Consider the following 14,681-nt stretch of genomic DNA (forward strand, 5'->3'; position numbering starts at 1 on the left):
AACACTTCATCCATAACAGGCTACTTGAGGAGGTACTTGCAATGTGAACTCTGCGTGTTCAGTCATAAATGAATATGAAAAATTGACACTTGAATTTAAAAGAAGAAAAGTTGGAGGGAAAATTAAAAAACCAACGTAATAAACACCATTTATTTATGTACAAAGACCTGCATCTGGAACTCAAGATAGATCAGCCATTCTTCGGTGGAGTACATTAATAATGACATGCTTTCCAAGTATCTTATTTAGACAAGTATATGCACATGTACACCACCCATATTAACAACAATGAATAACCTATGAATCACATGTATGTGATTCACCAGTCACTCCTGATTTGGAACAGGATTCTTGAAGGAGGCGGGGGCGGGGGGAGATGAGCAGTTAGCTAGCCTGCACGATGGTAATTTCTTCTCTTCTTCCTGTTTCCCATAATATAGGAAATTTGTGACGCGAGTTTACAGAATGAAATCTGTCTGTTATATTTCCAACCACTGCAGTTTATCTCAACAAGCCTTTCTTGGAAAAACAGTTTGAAACATAGCTCAAGTATTTTTTAAAAATTAATTTGTCAATGTTACCTGCAATCTCTCTCTCTCTTTTTCTCTCTCTCCAGCAGCCACTCAATACTCAGCCACCGTGCAGTGTATAAGGGAATAACGATAAAAAATATCCGTACCTACAGTATCCAATGAGTTTCGAAACTGGTTTTTAATATGAATGCTATTTACATAAATTTGCCGCAATTTGTAATATGTGTCCAGAGGTGAAACATGTCTTTGCTTTTCTGCATCAGAGAATCTGTAAATATGGACGATTTAATAGTAAAATGACGTTTATGAGCCTTTTCACTGTTTAAATAAGACAGCTATTATAAAATAAACATAATAACAAAATACACAACTTGTACCATTGTAAGACTGGAGGTGAACATTTTATGTTTATTAACTCTTAGTTAGGACAATTAACTACAGTTGACAGGATGTTGAAGGAATTAACAATAATGCAGGTAAAATGCATCTTCCTGCGGAGATTATAGTGCTTTTATAATGTGTTCGCTGGTAAATGCACATGGTATAATGAGAGTTCATTTTCATACACTAAATATTTCGGATACTGATAACTGTTTATATATATACTATATATATATATATACTATATATATATATATATATATATATATATATATATATATATATATATATATATATATATATATATATATATATATATATATTATATATATATATATATATATATATAGTGGGTGTTTTTTTGTGTGTGTGTGTTTATTAACTTACTCGACCAGGGTACATTTTCCGAGACGTTAACTCTGGCTAACTTTTGGTGACAAAATAAATCCAGAATGCTCATACTCTGCACCTCCTCCGCCATCTGTGTGTTCCAAAATAGGTCCTTCCAAACGTCCCCCTCCCACCCACCCACCCACCCACACACCCACCCACACACACCACACACACACACACACACACACACACACACACACACACACACACACACACACACACACACACACACACACACACACTACATTCTCACAATGTGTAATTTGATTTGGAAATGGACAACATTATAATGACGTGGACTGAACAGGCATCAGCACTTGATGACAACATCGTTTATGTCGGGAACGCAGCACCTTAGCGTAAATAGAATAAATAAATTAACAGAGAATGCTTTGTCATCAGTCAGTCAAATAAATTATGAGTTAATAACACGGCGTTGCCGACGTAAACGAGGACGAGAGCAAAAACGAAGACACCGAAGCTCGCGTTATATTTAATATGCTTGCTTTTCCACTGCATTAGTAAATGATATGTTAATAGTCCTTGGTTGTATACAGTATTGTATATCGTTACCTATAGTGAGGCAGGAAATGAACAACATCCGGGACATCAAGTCGAGGAGAAGGAAGGTGAGAAGAGCACTGGAGGCTCTCTGGCCTGGAGAAGGCAGAAGTTGGCAGACCGTCAGGTGTGTTAATCTTGGACTCGTACAGAACAAAGAGAATATTCTGAATGGGTAAGAGCTGGAGGAAAGATAGGATGAAACGCAACGTAAGGTTAGGTGGAGTGATTTAGGGAACGAAGATTAGACAATGGCGAAAAGTGGACTATGGATGATACAGAGCAGATAAAAGAGGACATTTCATTCATCCTTAGCATCAGCGGTTAATGTTCCTCAATCATAATTATGATTCAGTTTAAACCTAAATGTCCCAACTAAAAGTAGATCTATGGATACAGCAAATGAAAACGAAAAAAATTATATGATTAAAACTAACAAAATAGCAAATTGAATAAAAACTCGAGTTTTGTACATTCGTTGTATTCAGTTAAAAAATATTGAATACATGGCATATATCTGTCACTCAACGTCGTCTTTTTCACTACTCCTAAGTTCCAAAAGTTGAGTTTTTCCAGCTTTTCCTTCGTGTTTTCTGCCGTCATATTAGTGGATTTGATTTCCAGCAGCCCAGGATATGACGACGGCAATATCTCACTGGAGCGAATCTTTGCTTTGCACTCTTCCTTCCCATAACTTTCATGTATATAAAACAAATACATCTATGGCCTGTCATCAACATACAGCCCATTACGTCATCATTAAACATTTTGGCACAAGGAAACATCAGCAATAAATAATCATGGCACGATTCCTACGCATACCACACAGTTGAGTCTTTGGTCCTTCCTTTCTTCTCGACAGGTAGAAGAAGAAACACGAGTGGCGTCCGTTTCCCTTCCAGTCTTCTCTGGAATCTCTTTCGTATCCTCAGAGCCAATACAACAACCATTCACAGGCAACTGCATCCTCTGTCTCCGTTCATGGCACAAAACTGTTTTCTACAGATGTTCACCTCCGTGCTTTCCTCCGAACGAGCAGGCCCCAGAAGCATTGTTCTCCTTCCGAGGCAAATTATTCTCAAAACCAATATAGATCTTTCGCCCCTTCCTGTGGCACTCCTGTTTCTAGACCTGTAATTGAAAAGGAAGGCAAATGTCCGTTGTACTGAAGAAGAAGTTGTATAAGGTAATTATTATCTAGAATTCAAGCTAGTCCAGAGGTAAATATCCTAATTAGTGCTATAATAAAATACAGTATTTGTTCACAAACATAAAGTAATTTAGTATTCAGATGTCTTTTTAAGGGCAACTGTCCACGTAGTCGAATCACCTTTTACATTTTTCAGATTTATAGGTAACAGCTGAAGTAACTTTTGTATAATCGATACTTAGAAAAATGACTGATTTATGTTAATGAAGTGGAAAAATGACTGATTTATGTTAATGAAGTGATGACTGACTGAACGGGTTCTGTAAACAGGCGTCATGAAAACGATGATTACTGGCGCCGTGCAGAAATAATTCATCAAAATAAAATAGTTTCAAAATGAGGACAAAAGAACGCACTCATCGTGCACAGTTTAAGCCTATGTCATTCACTCTGTTCATGCTCATCCTGATCTCACCTAAACTAAAACACAATTTTCTCAAATCAAGTTCATTTTGCCTGTATCGGCCTCTGAAGCTAAGCCCACGATTAGGATTTCAGTTGACATTTTCCCGGCAAAACAACTCACTGAAGGCTTCTACACTTTTACACTGCAGTGTTAGCTCACTGCACGAGCTAATTTCTCTGTGTCATTGGTATCTGCAGTTCTAATTGGAAAATTCTTAGGAAAAACTGTTTACACAGATTTGTTTTGTGTCAGTATGGTTGTTGTCATTTTTACAAGTATTGTATTGCAAGCGGCCTGAAGATATCAGATTACACTGCTTGCTATTCCTTTTCCCAGTGACTACCAGATGATGACCTTTTGCGCCGAAATGCAATTTGTAAACTACAGAAAGGAAACGAGCAACGAGGACGGTCAATAACCCAGGGATATGTCACATCAAACCTCTCATACTCTGCCTGTGCTTAAAGTGCCACTAAAATGTTTTAAGCTTTTTCAAACGTTTTTCTCCAGCTTACGGTTAGTACTCATTTTAACATCTGATGAATATAATAAGCACAATACTGAAGCTACTGAACTCTTAAGGTACCTGGAACATTTGGATAATGCGCTGCTGAGTAGTTAGCTTCCAGGCCATGGGTCAATTCGGGATTACTAAAGGCTTCGTGGTATCGGGCACCCCAACTATCTGGTTTCGCCATTGGCATCTGAAAATAAAAGAAAATATCAGTAAAGTTCAAAGAATATTGTTGAAGAGTAACTGCGTATCAGTCAGGGGACCAATGGATTCCTGAGAAGGAAGACTTTTGGTTTCAGCAATCGATCTTTATTTCACGACAACGTCAAGCAAACAGCAGGTGTGGTGACGGCCAAAGACCAGAACTGTATCAAATGGGAGGCGGTTTTGAATGTTGTCTTAAAAACCAGCAGTCATTCCTCTCAAACTCCAAATGTTTGCTTCTAAAATTTATTCTCCCTCAAAATACTGTCAACAACAAAGAACCCACTATGGGAATTAGGATTAACACCGAAACATTTTGCAAGAACTATGATGTTCCTTAAATTTTCAAGTAACACAAAAACCATGAAATTAGAAATGATACTATAAACGTTTGTAGAGATCCCTCCTGCCATTGCTGAAGAAGGTTTGCAGGATCTGACCATTTCCTACATTCCAAAGGATTAATCAGAAATCCAAGTACAAACATCGCAGGATATTATGCCTCTTAGCCACCTAAAATCTGCATTTTGTTTTATCACAGACAAGAAAATATACACTAAACATTTTTGCAAAAGGTGTTTAGGATTCGTTTTCCTTCTTGCTGTAAGTTAATGTAAATATGATCATATTTACGTGAAGAAAATTCCTGCAACTTCAAACACACTGGTACTCACTCATCTGACACTGCACGTCGGAAAACACCTTCTTTCATAAGTGATGTTCTATTTGGTCCCATTTCAGTGGGAATACAGATTATCGTTTAAAGACTGCTACATAATGAAACTGTTATAATCGGACTTTTCAAGACAAAAATATTTCCCTCGAGCAGACACTTCACAGATACAGAGACTTACTGCAGTGACCTTTCACCAACAGACGGATTAGCATGACAGAATCTTGAACTACCGACCTGAGAGGTTACTGGCGTGACCCCAGGTAGCCTTGCGAGGTGAGGCTGGAAGGAGAGGGAGGAGTACTGGTGGTAAGGTCTCGATGACGACGGAACAGATGACATGGCTGCTTGGTAGACATCGTGGGCTACGCTGCGGTGACCGTAAGCCTGGAAGTGAAGTTGGTTTCGGATTGTTATCAAAGGTCATAAGTTTGTCTTTTTTGGAGAATGTATCATCCTTCACAAGATGCCAGCTCTGTTTCCTATCTTTCGCTGTTGATCAGGAGTTTATAACGAAAAACTTTTCAGAATGAAAAGGATATCGACTTGAGCCCTTGACAGTGAATGAAAAAACCACAAATCAACAAGAAAACGTCCTAAAAGGAGACCTGTCCGTAAAAAATAACGAGGAACAAACCTGCGAAGATAAAGAGTAGGCAGCCCAGGGGTCGGGTGCGGGGGGTTGCAGAGAGTGAAGTCCCCCGTGGTAGGGGTCATAGAGCTCCGCAGGCGACGCCCCCGTCAGGTGGCCCGCTAGACTCGGAGGTCTCGACGATGAGGATGTGGCTGGAATCTGGTAGTTGCTGTTCCAGAAGGATGGAGGGAAATTCCTGGAAGACATCGGTGATGCTGCTGGAAAAAGGAAGGACGACAAGTATGAGGCGACAAAAAAGATAAGAAATAGACCAAAGATTGCTTCACTTGAGGAATTATGTCAAGAAATTATTCCAGCAGGTTATTGCACACATACACATACGCACACACACACACACATATATATATGTATGTATGTATGTATGTATATACGTGTGTGTATGTGCGTGTGTATGTGTGCATTAACCTGCTGAAATAATTTCTTGACATAATTCCTTGTTGAATTATATATATATATATATATATATATATATATATATATATATATATATATATATATATATATATATATATATATATATATACACATACATATTCATTACATGTGTGTCACAGAAAGAACTCAGAAGATAACATGAGTGGAAGTATTCGTAAGAATTAGCAACACCTCCAGCATCACAGAGAACTGAGCATGTAATCTCATGAAACAACGTATAAAAGGTAGTATGTCTTGAAGATGCCGTTTATAAATAAATCCGCGTATTGAAAAGAACGAGAAAATTAATATTCTGGAAATGTAGCTGATTAAGTGAAAGGCACGCGGGCAAAAACCACCGTTTCAATCCCGTCCAGCAAAAACTGATCCCAGTTACATAAAGCAAAGTAATTGGTAGCATTCACAACCGAACAAAAGTATCTCAAAGGCATACTTCTAAGGGGGGGGGAGGGGAAGGCCGGGCAGGTAGGCGGAGCCTTTAGTACCCAAAGTGATTTCCTAATTAGCATCATAACATGCCCAACACACCTTCAGATTCCCCATCCAAGCTTATAGCCCTCAGATTCCCACGCTTCTTTTGCCCCCTCAGAGGAAAGCCACCTCTAATGATATGCAAGATAGGAGACAATCTTCCCTGCCAATGCCGTCGTCTACGGGGTTCGAAGCTAATAAAAACTGGAGGAAGAGAGAGAGAGAGAGAGAGAGAGAGAGAGAGAGAGAGAGAGAGAGAGAGAGAACTGCTGGTGCACCCATCGAAGAACTGGTCTCTCTGAGGTAAGGTCCAGTGACGAGGACGGTTGAGTCCGATATGTAATGGGAAATCATTTAATGATATAGATAACAAATGAAAATAAAAAAGGGCACAGTTGAAGTCGTCGAGTCATCCAAATGCTCTGCATTATGGACATTAATCACTGGGAATTTTCGTTCAATATATCCACTTAAAATCCAGGAGGTTTAGGTTCAAATCTAAAATCGATAATAATAATAATAATAATAATAATAATAATAATAATAATAATAATAATAATAATAATAATAATAATGATTCTGTTCTTCTAATGACAGTCTGATGTTGCCTATTCACCAACAGATTAGCCTGATGGAGATGATGAAGTTGAGGAATGATATTGGAAAACGGACTATTGGCCTCACGGCGCCCAAACCCCGCACTATGCTCGCCGAAAAGATGTGAAAATCTAAAGGCATTTAAATCGAAATCAAAGACACATTAATTAATTTGAAAAGTTATGGCGGAACAACTGATGCTGAAAAAATAAATATACACTGAAACTGTCGAACAAAAGAGCAAGAACTTAAGAACGGACGATGAATGAGAATCCCAAATGGCCACGATACACAACACCGTAGTTACTCACGTTGCGAGCTCCTTTTTCTAAAAGGTTCCTCAGCAATATTCGCAAATAAAATATATGGTAATACAGCACATTACGTTAATATAGTTTCTAAGTCTTTGAGGTTAGGGAATAAAAACCAAAGCTTTGGAAGCAATGCTGCGCAACGGGGGATTGTTGTGCACCTGTTTCAGTCCGCAATACCTGACGAAAATAGACGAGTGATTGTCACTGAGACACTGCCAAAGGACCATAATACGGTGCCCTTTGAGAAATACGGCCGCAAGAGAATACTTTCACACGGACAGCCTTTACGTTATATAGATGGTTGTCAGCCTGAAAAAAGAGACAACGGTTATTCTCTGCCTCAATGGACTGTTGCGCACAAACGGGTGGCTTCCATTCTTCCCAGTCAGTGTTGCTTTTCAAGAATAAGGGCAAAAATAATTTTCAGAGCGTTACAAAATCTCATCGGATGATCGTTATTAAGAAAGCTGAAGAGCTATTTTACTAACACAAAATACTGAGGATTGACTCGGAAAAATAAATGCAGTGAGATACACTAGCCATCTCTGTACTATCATGAAACCTGTAGATATGGATACCTCAGTAGAAAGATGAGTCATTACTGACATTTAGTGAGAATGGCAAAACCCTGGCGCAGAAATCGTCGTCAGATATTCGAACAAACAAAAAACAAATACGATACGGTGCGATGGAAAACATTAACAATATCATTCCTACTTTTGTTAACAGTCAGGTGAAACCGTGAAGATGATGACGATTAGTAGACGGATGATTCTTACGAAAATGGTATCGAATGTCAATGTTGTCTTGTACACAATTCCGAATCCGGTATTTTCTCAACTACTAAAGATAACTAGTTTTCCATCTCTGCCTAATTACAAGTTATTATGAACAAAAGATCCCGATGAAAAGTTCTAATGAATAACTTCATTATCCTTTGGAAGAAATAATACCGCAAATAAATGGCGAGCCAGTTATTTAGACAAAGCACTGCAAACAAAAGTGGACCTTGTTAAAATTTTGAACTGTAAATAGGTATCTTCTGTCTGTCTGTCTCTCACTCTCTCTCCCTTTTCTTGCCCTCCACGTAGTAAATGCTCTTAAATTGTTTCATGAAAGGCATAATCGTGAAATTCTTCGCATTTTATAGCAGCTTTTGAGGTGCGCGTCGCGGAGGTCATTTGACCTGACACTGCAGCACGAACCGCCTGCTGTAGGCTGCGGGTCACGACGTCTCTGATGATCTCGGGCAACTCCTTATCCAAGTCTTTCTTCTCTCTTATGGCCTTCTCCTCTTATCACAGTCTCGCTTTGTTCTCGTCCGGTGGCCGAACTTAATTTTTTTCTTTTCATCACTGCAGGCATACAAAATTTGCCCGACTTTATTTATCGTTAGAATTTACTCGTATGTCACTCGATTTCGTAGTCACCACTTCAGCCCTTCTTTATTACAAATTGCGTCTCAATCCTGTCGATATGTTTTTCTTTTCGCTAAAACTACGGAACAGCGCAAGCTATTTCCGCTGATCGCCACCAGCTTAAAAAAAACAATCAAAACCATATTTCAACAGGAATACATCTTGACCTAGCCTTCCTTTAACCTAGGGCACAGTTTTCTGACCTGCCCCAGGGGGAGGGGTGGTTGTATTTGTAACCCCCCCCCATGTTAAATCGTAGATATAAGCGAGGTGTGCGCGACTGTTCTTCAATTTTTACTTCTTTTCTTTCGGGGGTTTGAAGGTGCTTTCATCCTCTAATAACGCTGACAATAACGGAAGAATTTTATTATTCTAATTTAGCTTCCTCCTTTGACCCTACGTCCATTTGATATGCTTATGTGATTACTAAACCGACAGTCGAGAGAGAATGAGCCAAAATATTTTGTTCATATCAAAGAAAAACAGAAAGACTATTCTTTTATGTAGTGACCATAGTTGTAGCAGGACGCAAGTGCAATCGCCTGTTCGCTTTTATTGACATTAAGAGTTAATCAAAATAACAAACTTTCTCTCTCTCTCTCTGGGATTGTTCATCTTAAAATAATTCTAGTGTTAATATTTTGGAAATTAGTTTTTGAATCAATTATTTCATTTCTAAACAGATTTGCCAAGTGCATTCCGAGGCAATAATGCTGTGCTTGTGTTTTGTATTTCATTTGATTACTCTGCCTGACAGACCGATCTTTCTCACAAAATTTACAGAAAAGGAATTTGACGGAGAATGATCATAGGCGAACTTGCGGTAATTTTGCGGAAGATTTTTACATTTTCTTGGGTAAGATGTTCGGCAAAATCTAAATAAACCGGCCCTCAATGAACTCTTTCCCAGTCACTTTCCTAATATATTATGGATAACATAACTATTCCAACCTTGAAACCCAGAGGAGGACATGATTAGAGAGACACTAACTTCCACGTCAGGCTTCCAACACAAGTCAAGAAGCATGGGCTTTTTCTTTCCCTTAGGGTTCGAATCCGTGTACCAGGCTAACTCAGTAACGCAGCATAATTCCTCTCAAAAGAGGAAACGTTACGATATACGGTTAATGAGCTTCATGTGACGTCTTCTGCTCTCGCACAATGAAGAACATTCGAAGATCTGCAAGCATCTCTCTCATTTGCTTTGTTAGTCATACATTTATGGCAACTCTGAAGTCATATCAGTTTTAAGAGGACTTATGAATTGCTGAAGTAGGAATACGATCCGTCAATCATCGATCGAAATAAAAATGGAAATATTTTACGATACTTCCATGTCTCATCTCATCAGGGGATAATGACAACTGAATGGCTGACGTGCGAAGACGTCTGAAAAATTAGAGCAGCTCTCCGCAACCCTCAGGACGTAGATGACGTGTCCCTGAAGAGGATTTCTGAACAGCCTGTCTGACACTGTACCAAAAGTGCGGAACCTCCAGATCTGAAGATCGATTGCCATGCGATGTGTTTGGCTTTTTCACGCGTTTAGTCATCATCAAACATATACGATCTTTGCAGCCAAGCAGTTCATTTGCCGAACTCCGCTTTGCTTCAAGTCTGCTAATAAAAATGAGACAATGAAAGGGCAGGCATCTCGGACATAATCTGCCAGGGAGCCAGGACCCTCACACACAATAGCGCATACTTGCACGTATGACCAAAGACAGACAGATTACTCGGGAGTGACCTGACGTTACGAAATCAGTAACCACTAGTGTCGAACGGGAGAAAGCAAGGAGAGAAGAACAACGAACAAAAAATTCTCGTTTAAACGCATCGTAATTCAGACAAAGTTCGCAGCATTTCTGGTACAAAGTTTGTCACAGTGCAGTCAAAAGGTAAGGCACCTTATGCTGTTTAAATGAGGTGAAGGGCCCAAGCAAAACTGATCTGGTTGTTATGAAAGCGAATGATTTTTAAGTCTTTTTAATGATAAAACCGGCAAGAGGCTACACACGATTGCTTTTTTGACATGTAGAATATACGATTTATTTATGTGTGTGTGTGTGTGAGAGAGAGAGAGAGAGAATTTTGTGTTAGTTACCTATATTTTATTCAACCTTAAACTTCTCGCAGTATTTACTTCCTAGGCACTCGTGCACTGCTTTGCAGCCCAGAACAAACAAACACGCTGAGAGAAATCCACTTATCAGGGAAGAAAGCCACATGGGAGCAGTTAAGCAGTAGTTATCTCGCGGGTTTTTTTTTTTTTTTTTAAGATGTTGCCCGATGATGGTTTTGCCGAGTGTATGCAAATATCGCTGTAATCCCTTAGCGCCAGGAAGAGTAAGAACAGAGACAATTCAGAGGAAATCTCGGAAATCTACTCTTAGCAGTGAGAGCTGAGCCGAGGTCAATCCCTATTGTGGATCGTAGAAAACTCTCGCTAAAATACCTGGGGGATAATGAAGAAAAATGATCGTTTCTCAAGTGGACGTTGGGAGCAGCGCCGTAACGTCGTTCCGAGATACACGGGAAAGCTTTCCTCGAGTGTTCTCGGAGCTGTGTAAACACAAGCAAAATTTCAATTAAAAGCAAAGCGTTTCTCGACGGGAATCTCGAAACAAGGCGCAACAGCAGCAGTCTCACAACAAACTCGATTTTGCGCGGCTGCCGGCTTTGCAGGGGAGGAGAGGAAACGAGGGAAACAATAAAAAAACAACGAAAAACAAATAAACAAGCAAACGAACCCTTCTTGACCAAACGCAGGACCCGGATTAAGGAGATTAGAAGATCACCTTTCCTCCGAAGCTTTAGGATTATACTGTACTCCCGTGATAATCGCCAATGATAATCCCCCGCTCAATTTATGCAGAACCAGTAAATTAGAAAGAGAAAACGTGTGAGTGGTGGCCGTGGCACCAAAGAAGCTGTCGACCCTGAAAGACTCGGCTACAGTACACAGGAGAGTCACCAACTCTGTTTCTCTCTTGCCGAAAGCCAATCAAACAACAGATAAGTCGGCAGCCTTAACAACAAATATCTGAGACGAGGTTTTGGGAAATTTCGATAATACCGATATTCTTCAATGGAGGAACAAAAATCAAAACAAATGGCAATCCGAAAAAGCTCTCTCTCTCTCTCTCTCTCTCTCTCTCTCTCTCTCTCTCTCTCCTTGTATAACAATATCACTTAAGACCGCAAACCCCCTTGAAGAAAATATAAAAATAAAAAGGAAATTAAAATGAAAATAAAACTAACTACGATTAGTCATAGGTATCTTCCAATACCCGAGTATACTTACAGATCAAGTCTGAGCGGAAAGGAGTCGAAAGCTGTCAGAAATTCAAAAATTGCCTCCAACATTAATAAACTTTCCCGTATAAGATTTTAAATGAGAAAAGTACAAACGCATTTTACACACACACACACACACATATATATATATATATATATAATATATATATATATATATATATATATATATATATATATATATATATATATATATATATATATATATATATATATATATATATATATGGTTGTGAAGTATACATGTATAAATCATTTATCTACACAGAAGGAATAAATAAAAAACGGATTTGTGCTTGCATCATGTCAAAAAGCCCCACAGACAAACGATGATGACTTTAGCTGGGGCAGATGGCTACGGTGGCAATTCCTTTTCCTGAACGTGTATATATACTGCAGGCGTGTGTGCGCGTGTCGGTGTTACTTTCCCGTTTCAGCGATAATAACTTTCACTCGGTAGTCATATTCAAAGCTGACAATTTTTAGCGCATTCTGATATCCGTGATAAAAAATGGGAAAATGAAAATTATGACAGAACTGACTCCCGTTGTGTTTCGAGCCCAACCTAACTCCAGGCGGATTACAGACGTAGCTTACATGTTTCCGCTCATCCATACACGCGGATTCGCCAAACGATAATTTAGTGAAGTGAAATAAACAGAGGAAACCGCCTGTTCTTTGATGAGCGTAATTCATTTCCCTTTCTTTCCTTCGAAACAAAGGCTAATCGATAAATTTCCGTGGAAGCCAATGGTTTCCACCATAATTGTCAAAGTCTTACTCGCCTGTCTCGAACACTTCTTCTCGGGGTGATTTATCCACGACAGATGGGGGAGGGAAGAAGGCTACCAGGAAGGCCGGGCAGAAAGAACTACAAAAGAATGAGAGAGGGGCAGGGGGGCGGGGCGGGGATGGGGAGGGGAGGGGCCTGCAAGAAGCCATACTCTTGCTAATTGATTTTCGGGGTAAGAAATGAAGCTCCTAGTATGATGCATATGAGAGAGAGAGAGAGAGAGAGAGAGAGAGAGAGAGAGAGAGAGAGAGAGAGAGAGAGAGAGAGAAAATCACAATGATTATTGTTACGAATAGATCCTCTGCGTGACAAACGCTTCAAAAACTGGTGCAATACAGTGGCAAAAAGAAACTTTAAATAAAAAACGTTCACACACAAAAGTGGAAAACAGAAAAACAAACGCAGGCAAAGACGGTGTGTTTGGTTCTTTATGTGAGGTCGTTATAAAAGCCACTCTGAGGAGGAGGTTCAATGAAATCGGCCCAATGAGACGCTGAACACGTAAACAGAGGACAGGCAAAGGCTAAGCGGCTAATGTGATTTTTATCGTTTTTCGCTTCTTTGAGTTTTTCTCTCTCTCTAAAAAGTCTTGTTTACCAAAACAGATATATGAGCCGGTTCAGTCAACTCTGGGAATTATGTAAACTTTATGCGATAACTGAAATGCTTCCCCAACTACAAAACATCTTTGAATACCAAGTGTGACTTTGTTCCACAGAATTAGAGAGAAATCGTCAAACACAACCTTAGACAAAAGTTACAGTCAGGGAAATTTATGCCCAAAATTGATTGATTCAATTTAATTTATTTTTTTTTAGGCAAAAGGTCTACGTTTCGCTTAAAAGATTTTTTTCAACAGTCTTTCAAGAAACGTTTCATGGGCAATTTTTTGGAGGCCTTAAATTTGGTTTATATAGTATTTAAAGTGAAATATAACAAAAAAATTGTGTGGTAGCCTTCGTAAGGATCTAGAACGGAAGTAATTTAGAAACGCACTGCACCTACACCCTCCAACCGCGGCCCCCAAAAAAAAAAAAAAAAAAAAAACTCTGAAAGCATGTACCTTCAAACCGGCCGCTATTGTTTCAACACACATAATAAATAAAATACAGTATACTGACATTTGATATTCAAGTAAAACGAAGCATAATGCTAGGTAGGTATTGCCTTATTTATTCGAAAAACTCCCATTACTAACGGGCTGCAGAACGGCATCATTAGATGCCACCACGGACTCAAATGTGAAAAGGAAAGGAAAGAGAAGCTGTTTCAAATACTGGCTTTCCCGCCTCCGAACCTTGTGATTTGGGGACTTCCTTATTCAACACTTTGACTCTATTTTGTTTTTAGAGGTAATTATGTCGTGGACCAACGGGATGCCCTTAGCTTTCCACACATCTGGAGAACCTAGATGGACAAAAAAAAAAAATCTTAGTTTAAGCTCTTCAGAATAACACGGTAATGACAACATGGCATTTCATCGACAAGAAAACTGATTATGAATGAGTCAGATTAGTCCTTCTAATAACTGAATTATACATCTTCTCTTTTTGAGCATGACTGTCACTAGAAAGCTAGAATACGACTTAGATGAAAAACAGAGCAAAGCCCAGGGATTATTTGCCAAGAATGTAACTGCCTACTTTTAAAGTCACTTTCATATTTAATCAAGATCTATGACGTACTGTGGACATGACGGGTGTTTGCAAAGTGTCCTGTTATGCAAAACGCAATATGTGACCTTATGTTTATTTACCCTGTTGGAAATGCTCAGGACCCACTGGTGCTGGAGCTTGGAGAGTCAATGG

General features: G+C 39.2%; 1 protein-coding gene across 6 annotated transcripts in view; it reads right to left on the reverse strand.

The window, feature by feature from the left end:
- Positions 1-1,994: 1,994 nt before the first annotated feature.
- The window catches only part of LOC136847643 (protein vestigial-like), a 145,985-nt gene continuing 133,298 nt past the window's right edge, over positions 1,995-14,681 (reverse strand). For 4 of the 6 annotated variants that reach the window (XM_067119378.1, XM_067119376.1, XM_067119373.1 and 1 more), the window contains 4 exons: positions 5,513-5,727; positions 5,113-5,262; positions 4,071-4,188; positions 1,995-2,999 (listed from right to left, as the gene is read on the reverse strand). In XM_067119378.1, the coding sequence (XP_066975479.1) occupies positions 2,947-2,999; positions 4,071-4,188; positions 5,113-5,262; positions 5,513-5,727 (536 nt within the window). In that variant the 3' untranslated portion in view covers positions 1,995-2,946. The remainder of the gene's footprint in view (positions 3,000-4,070; positions 4,189-5,112; positions 5,263-5,512; positions 5,728-14,681) is intronic. The other 2 variants (XM_067119377.1, XM_067119375.1) reach the window with 1 other exon arrangement.

The sequence above is a fragment of the Macrobrachium rosenbergii genome, chromosome 17 (assembly GCF_040412425.1).
Source record: "Macrobrachium rosenbergii isolate ZJJX-2024 chromosome 17, ASM4041242v1, whole genome shotgun sequence".
NCBI classification, from domain to species: Eukaryota; Metazoa; Arthropoda; class Malacostraca; order Decapoda; family Palaemonidae; genus Macrobrachium; species Macrobrachium rosenbergii.